Source organism: Bos grunniens, chromosome 7 (assembly GCF_055505025.1).
Source record: "Bos grunniens cultivar Pamir isolate PY7600 chromosome 7, Bosgru_T2T1.0, whole genome shotgun sequence".
Classification (NCBI taxonomy): Eukaryota; Metazoa; Chordata; class Mammalia; order Artiodactyla; family Bovidae; genus Bos; species Bos grunniens.
In genome coordinates, this window is record NC_141171.1 from 30734561 (window position 1) to 30751948 (window position 17388).

The window sequence follows — 17388 nt, forward strand, 5'->3', positions numbered from 1 at the left end:
CGGGTGGCAAGGTCCTGGGTGGCCAGGAGACTTACCTCCCAGAGATGCTGCGTGTTCCTCACGGCGCCGGCCTGCACCTTTTCCGGGGGCAGGAGCACGCCCTGGAAGGGCCCGATCCAGGTGCCCTGCTGGATCCTCTGCGCCGCGCAGATGCCGTAGGCCAGGCCGGGCACGGTGCTGGTGCACAGGCACACCTCCCTGGGCAGGTCCCGCAGCCACTCGGGTAGCTCCGGCGGGGGCGCGGCGGCCGCGGCGCTGCTGGTGCCCACGAGCCGGCGCAGCGAGTGCAGCGGCCCGTGCATGGGGCACTCGCCGTTGCGGTTGTCCGCGCACATGTCGCAACCTGCCGGAGACACGCGAGAGGGAGGGGAGGAAAGGGAGAGGGTTAACCCCTGGTAAACCCCGAGACAACAAGCCTCCCCGCCCGGGTGAGCCACCTGCGAGGGAGGTGACGCCGCGAGGGCGCCGAGGCCACTGGGAGCAGGGGCAGAGGTGGACTAGACGCTCTCCCTTGGAATTCACCGTGCCCAAACCCGCCTGGTACCGGGTCGAGACCCCGCGCGCCCTCCACAAGCCTCCGGAGCCGTCTTCCAGCCTTCGGATGGCGTCGTCGTCTCCAAGGAACCGACGGGACAGCTGGCGGCTTCTCCTCCCGGCCTCTGCCCCGCTTCCCTCCCTATTCTCCTTCTCACCCTCTTCCCTACTCTCGCTCTGCGTGGTGTTTCGAGGTGTGTTTATCATTGTACCAGGAGGAAAGTGTCTCTCGACCCATCTGGAATCGCGGAGAGATTCTACCTTGGTGGAATCTTGGCTATGTTTGGTTTTCCTTTCTTTACGAAGAGATTTTCAAAATCACCAGAGCAGGCGGGCGACCCTACCCGCCACCCCCGGGTCCTCGATACACGCTCTGCTCCCGCGAGAAGGTCCATGCGAGGGGCGGAGCCGGCCGTGGCCCCGTGGAGCCGCAGTCCCACACCCCAGCCACAGAGGGCGCCCTGGCGCGGTGTCCCCGGCTCTGCTGGAGCCGGTGGGAGACAAGGGGGGATGCTCTGGCGGGTTTGGGGTGCCCTGTGCTTGCGTGCAAGCTCTTCTCCAAAGCCCCCCCCCCCCGAGAAAAAAACAAACAGCAAATGTAATGATCAAAATAATGGGTCTTTAATGATGAAGATAAAGTTTCCTTGGAGAGGGCCCCAAATCCCTCCCAGACGGTTAATACCGAGGCTAAATGCGATTTTTTTTTCTTACGTTATAAACTAAGTGAGAGCTTTAGTGAAGCTTTCAGAGCAGCCGGCGCATGAGGGGACCACCCCTCTCCCAACCCCCTCCCCCAACACCCGCGGCCTCACACACACACCACACCCTCTGGGGCGGCCGGCCGTGAACGCCCGGTATCCCTCGACTCAAACCCGGCAGGAACAGGCCCGGCAGCCGCGGGAAGCAGGCCTGCGGCGACCATGCTGTCGGATCGCAGCGCCCTCCGGGTTATTAATGGGCCTGGCGGAGCCGCCGTGTCTGCGCCCCGGCTCGGCGGACCTGCCTCTGGGACGCGGTCTCGGCGCCCGCCGACGACACCGGCCTCTCTGGCCCAGCCTCCCTGGGGAGCCGCGGCGCCCCTGAGCAGCAGAGCCCTGTGGCACTGGGCCTGATATAGGGCAAGCCCCGACTGGCAGAAATGGCAAGAGCTGGGCACCAGCGGATGCGCCAGCACTGGGCGACGGATCACCCTCTGGACACTTGTGCCCAGCCTTGATCACAGCCAGTCCTGGTGGATGGCCCTGGGTGTACTCTATCCATGCTAGAACAACGGAAATGCCCAAAGAACTCGTGACAAGTAACTCATGGAGCAACCTTCGAGGAACATCTGATGGCAACCCAGCTTGGTGAGTGAGCCCCTGTTTTCCTCAATTGCTTCACAGTGAACTGAAGGTTGACTACCGGAGCATCCTATCTCAGTGAAGAAGGGCTCCAGCCCTCTATGCCCTCCCCTCAGCCGGCTCCTCCTACACTTCTCCCCAAAGAGCCCAGAGAATGAGGGGACCTTTGGAGCTTCTTGAGGGTGTCCCCAGGCCTCTCAAGTGGAACGTAGCAACCTCTTTCTGCAGGTAGTGAAGTGACCATGCCCCTTGGACTGCCGTCACACAAAGGACCCCTCTTTCAGCAACACAAACTAACCATCAAAACTGTGCCAGGCTATGCTTTTGACCCTGGGGCCTAGATGGAGGGAGGTACTCTCAACTCCTCCAGAATGTACTCATTTCTCACACCTTCTCAAGTTCCTGATTGTGAAAACAAAAACTTTAAGAGGAAGAGGGCATGGAAAGAAAGACAATAAAAACTCACAATTACCAATTGCCTACTATGTGCCAGGCACCCATCTTCAACCAAACAGCTACTATATTATTGTAATATCACGATTCCAATTTTGCAGATGAGGCAAGTGAGGCTTTATGAGCAATCTAACTTAACCAAGGACCAGAAACTTAGAAAGGGGCAGATAAAGATTCACCAGCAGGTCCACCTGACTCTAAAAGCCTCCAAATCTAGAGATCTAAGATTAAGGAAAGCCAGGAGAATTTTATATTCAAACTTATAACTCAGTCAATAGAATTGAAATATTTCACTGAATTCACTATTTGGCGGCAGGGGGGTGGGGGGTGCTACAAAACTGTTGTAGCATGATGGAATTAAACAGATTTCTCCCTTTTCCACACTCTGGGGTTTGGGGAGTTTAACTTAGGATGATTTGAAAAGTAAGATGATAATGTCCATAATTTTGAATTTTAGTGCCTAACTTCAGAAATGGCCTTTCAGCACCTTAGCAAAAATAGCTTAAAACAAATGACAATAAGCAAAGGCAATATGCCCGTAAAAGTAAAAATAAATCACCCCAGGGATTTGATTAACAGACCTTTCCTTTCTAGTTGGCTCAATGAAACAAAGTGTGAGAAGAAAGAGTATTTGGTATTCACTCCCTGACAGTCCATACCAGAGATTCTGTCAACCTACAAGATAACCACAACCTGTAACATCATACCAACTACATCAGCAATAAAATAAGGAGCAAAGGTGGCAACTTCAGCCACCACCCACACAGACAACAAGCATATTCCAGTTTTTTGTTATGCATGATAGAGTGTGTCTAGTCCTTTCTCAAAGATGTCCTCTAAAGCACTTCTTCAACTTAGGAACTTTCATTTGTCTCCGTGAAGTGTTAAAACAATAGTAGCACTCCGCAGAGTGACAAGCAGAGGCTCTGCCAATATGTAGAAGAATACTTGCAGGATAGGCAATCCCAGTCCACTGTCGTTAGTCCATCCAATAGAAGTTATCATCATTTATAAATGACTTCATGCTATTTCAAAATATTCCACCCCAAAAGCTGACCAATTACGTCAAAATACATGTTAATCCTAACAATACTGTTTCTTAATACAAACAGCTTCTGTCACTGAAAATACGTGACTTCTGACTTATGTCTCAAGAGTCCCAAAGGAGCCTAAGAATGGCTAAAACAAGTAACTGATTACCTGGGGTTGACAAATGTGGCCCAAGTGGACAAACATTCTAGATAGCAAGCCAGCAACACCTTCTAGTGTCTTCTAGATAGCAAGCCACCAACACCTACATGAAAAGATTTGAGGGAGAAGTGGGCTAGATGCCTAAACTACACATAAAAAATACATAGGTATTATATATATATAATACATGTTACAGCATTCTAGGCCAAACAATACATAATATGTCTACTTGTATTCATAAAGAAGAGGCAAACAAATGTTCCTACTGTCTCTTAGGATCGTGAGAGATAGTATACTCTCCAAGCAAGATATTTGGAAATGCCACTATAGCACTGGGGAATATGAGATCAGGGTCTCTATCTTGAACAGATCTTTTAAAGCTCCTGTTTATTGGTCTCTGAATGAGGAGGAGGTATCACTAAGTTAAAGACTTGTTCACCCACTGACTTCAAAAGGCCAGACCAAGTGGAGTGAAGAACCGACTTTCACTCTTCGCTCCTTATCCTTCTGTACTGTTTGGATGTTTTTACAAGAGCACGTGGGGCTCCTGTAATTGAAAATGGATCTCTTTTAAGGCAAAAGGGGCAAAGGAGGCCAGAGTCCTCTGGTATCTCATTTCTCATTCTAGGAAACGTGAAATATACAGCGTTCCAGGGCCCTTCGACAGGCGCGTGTGGGCGCAGGCGGAGCGGGGCCCCTGGGGACGCGCCCGCCACGCTGGGCCTTCGCTCCCCAGAGCCTCCCCGCCGCTTTCTCCTGCCATCACGCGTGCTCGGGACAGGCAACCGGGGAGCAGCTGAAAACCCTGCCTCCCCGCCCGGACCGTGGTAACTGCCGAGCTATAAATTCTCTGCGACCACCGCCGAGGTCGCCGCCCTCTGTCCTGAGGCCCAGCCCCGCGGGGCTGGCGCCCATCGATCCCTGCCCGGCGATGGCGACGCGGCCCCGGGAGTGCCGCCTGCTGGCAGCTCCGCCTGCTTCGTGGCAGGAGTGGGCCGGGGGGTGGCGCGGACCCTCAGGGTCGCCGAGGGGGTCAGCCGACAGGGGCCTGGGGCCGGTGGAGTGCAGAGGCCGGGAGTCTCCCGCACGTGGGTTCGACGCCCGATTCCAGCGCGCACTCTCCTCTCAGCCCTCTCCGCGCCCAGCCGCCGGCTGGCTGGGATGGTGATGGACCTTGAGCGGGGTGGACGCCGGGCCCCTCAACACTTAACCGGAATGTGGAAGTCCTCGCCCCCCTGGCTGCCAGCGAACGGCTTTCTTACAAGACCAGACGTGATCGCCACCACCCGCACTCTGGAGCTCCTACCACCCGCCCGGCCCCCTTCCTCCCCTGGGAAGGGGTCTTCTAGGCTTCCCGGAACTGGGACTAGGAGCGAGCGGATCCAGAGGCGAGGCAGGCCAGGGAGGGGAGCCGCCAAGCGTGGTCTCGGCCTCCGCGGGGTGGCCCAGCTCGCGGGGAGCCTTCTGCGGGACTCTTCCTAGGCGGGTTTAAAGCTTTCCCGGCGAATCACAGCCGCGTCAGGCTTCCCCTGCTCGGCCTGGCTGCCGGCTTGGCCCTGGGACCAAGAGGGAGAGACAAAAGGGGGAGGGAAAGAAAGAGGAAATGTGATTTTTTTTTTTTTTTTGTCTCCCGATGACTGTATTAATAAATTAAATGGGAGAGCCAGTGTGTGAGGGCGAGAGAATATTGCGCAGAGATAAACCTCACCGGCCCCTGCCCCTGCGAGGCCGCCATATACAATGCGAAGATGATGAATAGGAGGCGCAAGAGGAGATCGAAGCGGGTCTGGGCCGGCTCCACTCTCTCCTACAAAACTATAGGGCAATTAATTGTGGCTTGTCCCCTCATCCTTCATCTCCTGGTGGCACATATCGATGGAGATTACTGCTGATGGACCATTTTATCACCTTAAATAAACAGTCGCCACCTCTCCTAACCTCAATCTAATATATGGCTCTATGCTCAGTTTCAGAGCACTAGATAACGGATGATGTAAAATAGCTAAATCATGTGTGTTCCGGGATGGGGCTTGGGCCTGCACACAAAAAGACAGCAAAAGAGAACGACACAAAAGCCCACACACTGACGCCGAGCCGCCTCCCTCCCACCGAGGACCGGGTCTGAAATCTAAGTCGCTCGAGGGCCATTGACAGTGAGGCCATCACAGCGAGTGTGTCTTGGTGTCAGGAAAATCCCACTGGTTGGGTTACTGGGCTCGGGAGCTTCCCAAACAGGACCTGCGTTTTCCAACTGGGTGGGAAGAGATTAAGGAAGGTCAGAAAACACTCACTCTCCTTTTATCTCTTCGCCCTGACCTCTCAACTAAACAAACCCCAGCTTTCCTTCTCCCTCCAGTATCTCTCCCCAAACCCTCGGAAAGGATGGCGCTACCAACAGGGGAGCCTCAACTCAACAGGGGCCCCAACTCCTACACCTGTGCTCCAGCCAGTGCTGTTCCCAGCGCTGTTCCTTGCACAGCAGGGCTACCCGAAATATCTGAAGAGAGAGAGACCTCCTGCTGGGGAAGCTGCGGAATGCCCCGACTCAATTCTCCGCAGAGAGACCCGGGACAGGCTTAACCCCCACCTCTCTCCCAGGTAGAAAGGAGGATGATTTTAATCAAAAATTAAAAAGATATGAAGAGCAAAGTGGCTCGGCCAGCCGTTTCTGAACAAACACAAGCATTCAGCGCGCCGCTTGGCTGCTGCTCAATACCTTCCAAGAAAAGTGACAGGGTCTCAAACGCACTGAGCTCCCAGAATCCAAGAAGAGGCTGCCGCTGCAGCAGAGCCTGACGGAATCAATGGCGTCAAGCAAATTGTCAGCGAATGAGGGCAGTAATACAGGAAGAGGACGGAAGATCCCCCATCTCCCATTTACCTTACACAAGTCCCACCTGACTTTAAACAGATGCAAGAAGAGGCAACTAAGCATTGAGAGGTTCAGTGGAAAGTGTACTTCAATTATAGAATAACTTCATACACAGAGTTAGATATATACTAGAAGAGCTCACCGGGCTAGGCTGTATAGTTTCTGCTGTTTTTCAGTCTTTTTATGTGTGAAACAGAGCTGCAACACCCTTCACTATGCCTTCCCTATGGCAGTTCTCATAGATGCCAATACAGTTTCAAGTGAAAGGAGTGCTACTGATGGATTCGCAGGAGTTACTGCGTTGGTGATCCCAGGCAAGTAACTCTTCTAATGGGAAAAGACAAGTCTAGAGGCACCTTTGCCTTGTAAAAAAAAAAAAAACAACAAAGACAAAACGACTCAATACCCTTTTACATACAAAGTAATAAAAACGACGCAATGCTGAGTGGTCACTTCACAGAATTCTTTTAGAGGGAAAGGGCAATAGACTAAAAGGAAAACTACAAAGATCTGTGCATGATAAATTAATAGGTGATTCCCTTCTGTCCATCTCTCACCCCACCCCCACCCACATACAACCTGGGAATGGGGTGAAACTGTTTTTCACCATCTTTCAAGTGATATATCAACTTCCCCTGCCAAGTAAAAAAAAGTTTCCCACTCTATGCATTTCTGATGTGTTTTGATCCTCTAGTTAGATTAAACTCAATTGCTTCTCACTTTGTCTTTGTAAAACACATCTCCTGGTTTCAAATGAGTGCTTACTCTTGCCCAGAGAAGTTCCTGGAAGCATGGCACACCTGGTCTCCTGGCATGACACAGCCACCCACCTCAGCTTTCTATTTTCTTTCTCAATTGCCTTTTAATTAGAGAGCAACATGAAGTGTAACTCTAATAGGGGAATCTGACTTCCTTTCTTTCCTGTCTTTGCCTCTGCACTTTGCCCACTGGAGCAGTCCAGTCCACTCAAAAGGAGATATCAGAATATTAACACAATAGGAATAATTTAAATAAATTACAATTCATTTCCTCCAACCAGGAAAAATGGTACCGAGACAATAAACTGGTTTAACAGTCATATTATTAATTAGGACTCTGTCCCAGTTCTTTCTCTGATAAGTCCAGGTTTTTCTCTGATGAGAATGCATTAAACCTCAAGATTGCATTGTAAACACTATGGGGAGCTCAGCGTACAGACAGGGCTTTGGGGGTGCACTGCTGGTGTCTTTTCCAGCACTGACTTAATTCAGAAGAAAGTCTGCAAGTTTGATGAAGCACTCTCAGCCCACAGTGACTATACTTCACTGAAAGAAATACCTTTTTACTAAAGTATTAGCTTTTAATATTTTTTTATAGAAATGCTTTGAAAACAACACCATCAAGGAATTCAGTAGTCGATAAGTTTTTTTTTTTTTTTTTAAGTCCATTCAGACAACATAGCTTTGTAGCATTTTCTGGAACTCTGAAATACAAGAATTTCCTTAACTGCAGAACAAATTTGAATCGAAACCCTCATTGTAAACCCAATACTTTAGCCTCAGACCCTAGAAAGGAAAAAAGTAAATACAACTGCTCATCTTATTAACAATAATTATCTCCATTGAAACAATTATCTCCAACTATTATGAAAAGGTTAATACATCTCAATCACTAGGGTCATTCCCAGTGTTTTAAATCAAAGTAATAAATTTGGGAGTCCTTTCACTAACCAAAACCTGTAGTTATTTTGTTTTTACAACGAATTAAGAAGATTGCAGGTTAGTATATATTCTGTAAGAAGGGACATGATCAAAATAGAATGACCATACACATTTGTAAGCAACTTTGCTGACAGAGAAGCTAGGTGAAGGAATGAGATGAAGAAAGTAGCTGAGTGTTGCTCTTTCAAATCCTGAACTACTTTCAGCCTCACTTTCTTAACCTGCTTTAATGTTCTCTCCTGGGGGTCTCTGGAAGTGTATTTGCAACTTATCCCAACACAGAAAGTGTAAACATAGCATAACTTCTGAAATGACCAAAAAGAATCGGATATAAAACATAAATAATACATTTTTGGTGCTCATTTAGAGTTTTACTTCAAAGCCTCAAAATGGAACTACACTTGTGATAAGGGTTTGAAATTGTGAATACAGGAAGGGACGCTAGAAGAAAACGGATGCTAATTTAGGCATTTTCCGTTTACATGGGGACAAGAAGAATACGCTTCTTATACTAAATTACTATTACCCTCATTAAAAAAAAAAAAAAAAAAACAATGTGTGAGCCCACAAGCGTGGCTACGGACTGTAAATGTTTGCAGGATCAAGGTGCACGGAGAATGCGGGATCCGCAGGAAACGACTCTGGCCTGAAATCAGAAATGTTTTCTCACTAAGTAACTGCCATTTCTTTTTCTTTTCTTTCTTTCCTAAAATAAATAGTAAACTTAAGAATAATGCCTGCCTGCAGGGAGAGACTGATCCAGTGCCATCCAAAACTCCTACTAGAGGTTCGGCCAGCCAGCAGCTCCCGGCTGGTCCCCCGGACAACCCCACGGTCGGAAAATGAACTGACACAGTTAACCCCAGAGGTAAGATAGAGAGGAGGAGAAATCAGCCCTGGAATCCACGCTCCCTAGAACCGCTGAGAGTTCCTGTCTTGTCCCTCCGAAGGCCAGACCAAGCCGGTCCCGGGACACTCCCATCGCGCGCTGCTAGAACCCGCCCGGCGCCGGGCGCAATATGCCGCGGCAGGGAGGCGATCTGTACTGCTCGGTCCGCGGGAAACCTGGGTTTAAAGACTCGGGACTGGGAAGCAGGGAATGAGAGTAGGGGGAAGAGGAAACCCATGGGGGCCACCCCGCCATTCTAGCCGTTCTCCTTCCTTCTCTAATCCAGAAAACTTTGGTCACAGTGGTCAGGGAGGTGCAGGCCCGCGGTCCGGACAGCCAACCACCCGGGGTCCCCTTCATCTGATGCGCCTCCTGGACGGGCGCCCGCGCTCGACGGACCAGCTCCCCGAAAGAGAGCGCGCGGGCTGCTGCTACGTACGGTTGTTGGGGTCGCTGGTGTGCTGGTTGAGCGGGATGATCTCCATGCGCTGCTGGCCGTACAGGTAATAGTCCAGCTCCTCCGCGCTGCAGCGGAAGCGCGGGACACCCCGGCCGTCCCCGCCACTGCCTCCGCACTTGGAGGGCCCCGGGCCCGAGGTGGCGCCGAGGCACAGGTCCTTGGGGGGCAGAGGCTCCGCGGCGACGGTGGCCAGAGGCGCGAACACCGGCAGCTGCGCCACCGGCAGGGCCGAGAGACCGGCCAGCGCGGCGGCGGCGGCAGCGGCGGCAGCAGCAGCGCAGGAGGAGGCAGAGGAGGCCGAGGTGGAGGAGGAAGCCGGAGTGGACGAGGCGGAGGAGAGCGAGGCCGGCCGCGGCCGCAGGCTGTCTGGCTGGGGCTCAGCGCGCTCCGGTGGTGGCGGTGGCTGGAGAGGCTGTGGTGCGCCCAGGGGACCCGCGGCACCGCCGCCCTTGAGCGGGCCTCCGCCCCCGTGCGGGAAGAGTTGCTGCCAGTGTTGCAGATAAGCTGGGTCCACTTTGAGGAAGGCCGAGCCGCCGGGATCTCCGGGCTTCAGCATGTCCAACGATTCAAGCTGGGGACAGAGGGCAAAGAGATGGGTGCGCGTGAGCCGGACTCAGGGCCTGGTGCGAGAGGGGCGGGGAGGACCTCAGCCAAGACCCTGGAGCGAAGAGTTTGAGTCCTTGGCTCCGCCGGCGGCAGCCGAGTTTGGCGGCTCCCTCTTCCCAACTCGGTTGGGGCGCAAAGTTTAGTCTGAAGCCGCGGCGTCGCGCGGTGGTAGCTGTGTGCACCCTGCCTTGCCTCCCGGCCCGAGGCGCCCAGCTCCCACCCTGCGCTGTCGAAGCCCGGCGAGAGGGCGCTTCCCCGCGGAATTCCGCGGCAGGACTCAGCCCCCGCCCTCTGCCGGCGCTCGAAGCCGGCCCGAGCCCGAGCCCGAGCCCGAGTGGCGCAGCGCCTGAGCCTGAGCCGCGCTGGCCTCCGGCGCCAGGAGGCGGGACAGTCTCGCCCCACAACCGCCCCCCGCCCCCAGCGCGGGACCTCCAGCCTCCTATTTCCGCGGCCCAAGACCCTCAGCCCTAGACGAGCCACGCTTACCGGAAAACTCGGAGCTGCCTGGCGGGTTTGTGCGTGCGTGCGTGTGTCTGTCTTGGCGAGCGTGCAGGAGAGTATGTGCCCCCGGTACGCTACATGCCCCTGGGCAGCGCAGGAGCAAAGCGCTAGAGATCCGGCTCCCCGGGACCCTCCGGGGCCACAAGCCAGGGATGTGGTGGAGGCCTGCGGACGGCGTGAGAGCAGTTACTCCGAGTGCGGGAGTGCGGGGCGGTCCAAGGCGCCGGACCGAGCAGCGGCGGCGGGCTCTTGGCCGCTGCCGCGTCCCGGCTCCTCCGCTCCACGCTCTGGCAGCCTCCCGGCTGGACACGTGGGTTTTACGACAGCACAAAATACAAGTGTGTGTGCATGTGTGTGTGAGAGAGAGAAAGAGAGAGAGGAGAGATGGGGGTGGGGGGAGGCAGGAGGCAGGCCAGAAGAACCAAGGGGAGGGGAGAGGGAAGAAGGAAGTTCTAACTCGAGTGTATCCACACACAGATCTTGCCCCTCTCTCGCACAAATACCCCCTCTGCCCTCCCACCCCCCACTTTTTTTTTTTTTTTTTTTTTTTTTGGCGTGACGTCTCCGGTTCGCCTGTTGTCTCTTTCTGCCCATGATATATCTTTTCTAGGTGCCGGCTCACTGCCCTGGTCCTGGAACCAGTGGAAACGCGGAAACCGGAACGCATCTCGGCACTCGCTCGGGTGTCGGCATCCGGGCGAGCGCGCGCGGCCGGGCGAGTGGGACCAAGTCCCGGCAGTGGGTTTGCGCTTTTGCCGGGCTCAGTTTTTCTCAGGAGTACTGCTGGGTGCCAGAGTCGACTAGCCCGCCACGCAATCTCTAACATAAATCTTGGTGGAGGTGGGCGTGAAGGGGGAGTCCGGGGTGGGGTGGGTTGCAAGCTGGAATGAAATTCAGTCGGCAATCGAGAAGGCTGTCTTTGAGAGGTGGAAGGCGTGAGACCGAGAGGGTCTCTAAAGGGCACCGGTCCTGGCGGGACTCAGGCCTGGCCGCGGGGCTGAAAGGAGGCTGCAGTGGAGTCTCACAGCGCCCAGCCCTCAGCCCACCCGCTCTCGAGTGCTCTTCCTGGGAGGCTGGCTCCTTCTCCCTTTTGGCATGCAAGGCAAGTATCCCGAGCTACGTCTGGTGGTACAAGTGCTCCGGACACAGGCGAGGCTTATTTGCCTTTGGCTGCCCGGGGTTGCCCCGGAGGGGACCCTCGCCCCCCAAAACCTGGTGTTCGAGGTACGGGGTGGGAGCGCAACCCCACCCCCATCTTACCTCCTCCCCGCGCCTCAGACCGTGGCAGCCCTTCCAGGCATGGTTTCACATCCAAGGATTAGACACCCGCCACCCCCAGCTCTATAAGGCATTCACAGAAGTCAGGTAGGCAGAGGGCACCGGACCGGCTCGGGCGCTTTCCCATCACCGGAGTTCTGTCCATACCTCACAGAGAAGAAATAACATTCATCTCCCCCACCCCGCAAAAACAAACCAATTTATTTAGCACCTGCCACTCTGAACAATTAATAGCCATTCTTTCCTGATTTCCGCTTGTTTCTTTTTGTCTTCCCACCACTCATTTCTTCTGAGCCTGGGAAACGCGCTGTTTAGACTCTGTCCGGTCTCACGCAGGATGCCTCGGTGCTGGTTGGTACGGAGTTGGACCGAAAATATTTTGACTGGCGTCGCTGTGACAAGGTCATCAGTCATCCCTGAATAGATTGATAGTACCGAAGTTTAAGGCAAACACCGCTAGGGAAAACCCACGGTGCTGTGGACCCCCGAGGCGAGTCACTCAGTCTCCACCGACTTTGAACGACTCCATCGGGAGGAGAGGGGGAAGGGCCAGGCCCCTTTAATTCATCTGCCCGCGGACTGCCGAAGAGCAGCCTCCGTTGGGCCAAGGGAGAAGAGTCATACTGTCTTTCTCATATTCTTTTCCTCTGTTCTCTGGAACAAAGACAGCACCGAGGCTCCGCGCCCGGACACTGCAGCAGCGGTCCTGCCGCCTCCTTGTTTCTGAGCAAACCCGCTACTTTACAAGTGCTCGGTCCCCAGAACTAGCCGTCTCGAAGAACTCCTCCTAAAACTGCCCTCCAAACACACTTCAAAATCTCAGGATTTGGGAACTGGCAACTACTGGCAACTACTCCCAAGGCCTCTTGCCGCCCACACTCTGGGAAGCCCGAGAGTTCCCTTCCTAATAAGACTAGCTGACCGTCTGTGAGAGCTTTCGACAGGCCAGGCGCGGGAAGAAGCTTCAAGTCCGCCCTGCAACCACGCGGAGAAAGCTTTATCATTCACCCCATATTACAGATGGGGACACTGAGGCTTAGTAAGGTAGATTGCCTGAGGTCACATTAATGAGTGATGGAGGCAGATTCAAACCCCAGTCAGTGAGACACAAAGTGCATCTTCCTGACCACACTAGTCCGGAAGGACTGACGCCAGATGTGTACTGGGACACCATGGGGGGAGATTTGGCTCCTCTTGCTGCGCGGGGGTTGGGGGCACGGGGAGAAGTAGAAACTAGCGGAGCCCATTTCTCCTTCTCCTCTCCCCTGCGGTATTCCTGACCTGCCAGATTTGAGTACCACCCTCCACCCCCAGCGGCCCCAGCGTGCTCGCGTCTTGAGACAAAGGGACCCAGGGCCCAAAGGTCTTAGGGAACCAAGGGTTAGCTAAAGGAGTGGGTTAACGTTAAAGGGGGCGCTCAGAAGGTCGGGAAGTCCAGGAGCGCACGAAAAGCTCTCGAGGGAAGGGTCGCAGGGATCCGAGCCTCCCCAGCAGGCCCGTGAGGTGGGGCGGGGCCCTAGCTCCCACCGTGATCTGCGCGAGGTCGGCAGGGGCTTAGCTGGGGCAGAGGGTCAGCGCAGTCCCACCCCGGGGCGCACCGTCGCTGCCTCCTTGCTGCTACCCGGGGACAGCAGGCTCTCCGGGCCGTTTTCCGCGGACTTCTTTGTCTCAGACCACCCTGTCATGTCTCGGAAGTTTTAAAAAAGTGAGCCCACCGGCCTGCACCCCCTCAAATCCGCACCCCTGGTCTTCATTATTTAGAAGACCAATGAAACAAATCACTTCGATCACTTAGGAAGCGATCAAACCTTTATAAAAATCCATCGCTCCCAAATCGATGGGTGAATATTTGCTGGGAATTTGTTCCAGAGGAATAAATAAGGAGCGTGAGTGTATTAAATGCAAACGGGGGACACGGTGGTGTTTTTCTTCATTGATTAATGACCTCTAAAATAAAACAAGTGGGAAGAGGAGCCAGGATCGATAAATTAACTACCCAAATTCATCATTTTCTCGAGCATTTTTTTTCCCCCAGAAAATTATCCTTGGGAAGCCATTGGACCCTTAAGCTTGGAGGGGGAACTGGTGGGTGGGGATGGGGAAAGGGCAGAGAGGGAGAGGCAAGAAGGGGCAGAAAAGCAAAAAGAGAATTCTTTCCCGGGGACTCCCTATCTGATTTCGTTTGACATACAGTTTTAAAGTTTGCCTTTTATATAAAAATTTTTTTTTCCTAATGGAGGAGGGGAACAAATGGTCGGTTGCCTTTGACAGGACTCCAATAAAGAATTCAGCAGCTCTCCTCTCTGCCCTCCATGCTCCCTCTTCCAGGTTTAAGGTCATGGGTGACTGAGTTAATAATTCATTAATACAGACATTTATTCAGAAAGGTTCTCTGAGATCCACTCTCCTGGCCTCCTCCCAGAGATTTATTTTCCTGGGAAATGAATGGGGGTGGGAGGGACTGCAGGTGAAAAAAGGGGAGGAGAAAAAGGAAAAAGGAGGCTGGACCCAGGAAGGATCTTTGTATATTTAGCCAGATTAGTGGACAGATGCCTCTACCCTGCTGTTAAATACCTGGCTGAAAACGTGGCATCCAAACTGCACAGGGACTCTGCCTCTAGCAGTGCTTTCCCCTACTTTTACATCTGTTCATTCACATTCGTTCTGAAAACGCCATCCCTCCATTCTTTCGGAAGGGGGGAGCCACCTAACTGAGGACTTGGGAGTGCAGGCAAAAGAGGGGAACCTCTGAAAGGAGACTACCCACCTCCCACCCCCCCTCCAACCCCTATGACGTTCCCAAAGAGGAGCTTTGCAACTTGCCCAGACCTGGGGTCCCAAGGAGGCTCCCCACTCCTAAGGGAACAAGCAGCTTCTGGTGGGCATTCTATCTCCTCAGAAAGGGGCTGTGGGGGCCTTAAAGCAAGATGAACCCAAAAAAGTCCAGATCCCCATGAAGATGACTTTGTAGGGGGTAGAGACAGAATAAATAATAAATAAGTAATTGTCAGATGGGAAGAAGTGTTATGGAGAGCAGGACAGAAAGGATGAGAGGCAAGATGAGAGCAGTAGGTGGAGAGTGTCACTATGTTAAATCTAGTGGTCAGAGAAGGCTTCTCTCATAGATGAAATATGGGTGGAGAGTTAAACAAGAGGATGCCAGTTTTGTGCCTGGAGTGGGGACATTCCCTGGCGTAACCTGTGGCTCAGTGGTGAACACTGTGAAAAGGGCTTCCCCAAAGAGCACCCAAGATATTGGAGAAGGCTCCTGCCTCATCAACCTCTGGCCACACTTGGTTCCCCTTGCTCCTACCTCTTCCCACCTGGTTCCCACAAGATGCTATGAGCTACTCAGTATCCTTTCAAATACATCCATTCACTATTAATATCAGCTGAAGTCACCTTCGCTGCTGGTGACTTAAACGTTACACAGTGACCTATTCCAAACTGCCCTGAGCCGCAGTTTCTTCCATGGTCAAAAAAGAGGATGGCACTAATGTAGCTGTCTACTCTAAGCTCTTTCGTAAGCAACTCTCCAATTCTGCCCTCCCTCTGCACTACCCATTTTCTACCCCCACCCCCTGGATGCCATGAATCTAAGGCGTGTGGGGTGAAGAATGTATTTGAGAAACTCACACCATTTACTTGAATCACTGCCCTCTTCCAATTGATCCCTTTGCACCTTCACTTGTTTGTCCTTACTCAGTTTTAGAAAACAGTGCCAGCTACCTTCAGAAAGCTGAAGTGTGAGGAGGAAGATACAGGAGAAGAAGATGCGTTAGAGCTTAGCCCCGACAAGTCAACTCTTCCCACAAAGCTGCATGAATGCCTCTGTTTTTCTGAGGCCTTGGCAGTTTTGTACATGTCATCTCCTCGGCTTTCCTCCTGTCGCAACCATCCTGGGAAGGCATGCTCCTCACTTGGCCAGGTCGAAGATGGCCTTTGGGGCTGAGGCACGGAGCTCAGTCTATCTTCCAACCACTCTCCCGTCCTCCGTCCTCTGCCAAGATCACAGACAGCACCTGTTCACTTCACTTGAATGCAGCCCAACCCTCCAGCTCTTCTCATCCTGGTCACCCGACAGCTGTCACTCAAACAATGCTTGTCAGCCACCCCAGACCTGATTTGGATTTGACCTACTGACCTCAAGGTGGAAGGCTCGACAGTCCATTACAAATCCCCAGGGGCTGATTCATTCTCCCAGGAAAGTCTCTAAATATATCCTTTCCATTTGCAGGGAAATCAGCTATTATTTGCAAAGGCTTCATGCAGTTTAAAACACAGTTTAGTCCCATAAAGATTTAATGAATACCCAATGTGTGAAAAACGGCTGCTCTTTTTAAAAAATAATTCTTGGTAAGTAAAGGAAAAGAGTAAAAATTAGACAAGGGGAACTGGCCCTTCAGAAACTCATATTTTCCCTTCATTATCTCCTTTGCAGCCACTTGTCCCCTCATACTTTATTCTTCATTTTTCAAAGAATCTCTAAGAAGAGACAAGCCCAATAGAAGTTACCTACTTACAAAGTAACAGCTACAAATAATATCTAATGAGCACCTACTGTGTGCAAGCAACTATTGGTAGGGATGTTTAGGACAATCTCCTACGAAATTCTTCCAGCAAATGCTACCTGGTTCTAATACAATCTTCCTTTGGTGACCAGTTTGTCACCTCAGTTGAAGCCTGTAGGCTTTAAATTATAATCAGGATGAGGCAAGCATATTGCCATGCATCTGTTTGAAATTAGGAACATATGCTATGGTTGATTCACATTCTGAGGGTTGGTGGGTCCTAGTGCGTGGTGAATTCCCTGAGTGCTCAACAACAGTCTCTAGGAGCCAGGATGGCCTACAGGTAGCCTCAGAAGTGAAGGGGCCCTGAGGCCTTCCGCCCCACCAGCCAGCCTGAGGAAACAGGACGCATAGTCCCACAGAGGCTCTTATGAATGTCTATGGGAACCCTGGAAGCTTGTCTGCTCCCTCAGCCTACCCTCTCCTGTGTGGACTAGTGCCCACCCTTGCCCTCCTCTGAGTTAGTGGGTCAGATGATGACACGGAGGCTTATTATTATTGCATTATTTTTGGTGAGTTTCTGTTCACTGTGTAAGAGCCTCTCAGTTAAAATAATAACAACAACCTATTCTCAGCTTCCTTTTTGGAACCAGAAAACTTCTCTTTAAAATAAAGACATTATGGAAGTTGTTGTGTGTGCATGTGTGCTAAGTCACTTCAGTTGCGTCTGACTTTTTGTTGACCCCATGGACTGTATAGCCCACCAGGCTCCTCTGTCCAGGGCAAGAATACTGGAGGGGGTTGCTCTGCCCTCCTCCAGGGGATCTTCCTGACCCAGAGATTGAACATTGCAATGCACATCTCTTGCATTGCAGGAAGATTCTTTACCAGAGAAGCCTGGAAGTTGCTGTGGGGAAAACCAAAAGAGTGTAAATTGCAGTGCCAGTGTCTTTAAGAATCTTATACTGGGGAAATCTTTCAAGAACTCAGCTTTCCCTCTCTAGTTCTTAGGACCTGGAACCAGTGCGTGGCATAACAGATCAGAAGAGGAAG

The 17388-nt window shown here is 52.4% G+C and overlaps 1 protein-coding gene and 1 long non-coding RNA gene across 12 annotated transcripts in view; one reads left to right on the plus strand and one right to left on the minus strand.

The window, feature by feature from the left end:
• Positions 1–10835, minus strand: part of PRDM6 (PR/SET domain 6) — a 109162-nt gene extending 98327 nt beyond the window's left edge. For 7 of the 11 annotated variants that reach the window (XR_015167053.1, XR_015167052.1, XM_086410660.1 and 4 more), the window contains exons 1-3: positions 10532–10835; positions 9419–10010; positions 36–343 (exon numbers count right to left, since the gene is read on the minus strand). Coding sequence is in view for 8 of the 11 variants with exons in the window: in XM_086410660.1 (XP_086266786.1) it covers positions 36–343; positions 9419–9995 (885 nt within the window). In the remaining 3 variants the exon portion in view is untranslated. Of the gene's footprint in view, positions 1–35; positions 344–795; positions 4358–9418; positions 10011–10531 lie in introns of those variants that run through there. The other 4 variants (XM_086410664.1, XM_086410663.1, XM_086410665.1 and 1 more) reach the window with 3 other exon arrangements.
• LOC147368989 (uncharacterized) lies at positions 1741–17021 on the plus strand. Its single transcript, XR_015167054.1, has 2 exons — positions 1741–1880; positions 8810–17021. It is a non-coding gene; the product is annotated as an uncharacterized LOC147368989 (long non-coding RNA).
• The last annotated feature ends 367 nt before the right edge of the window (positions 17022–17388 follow it).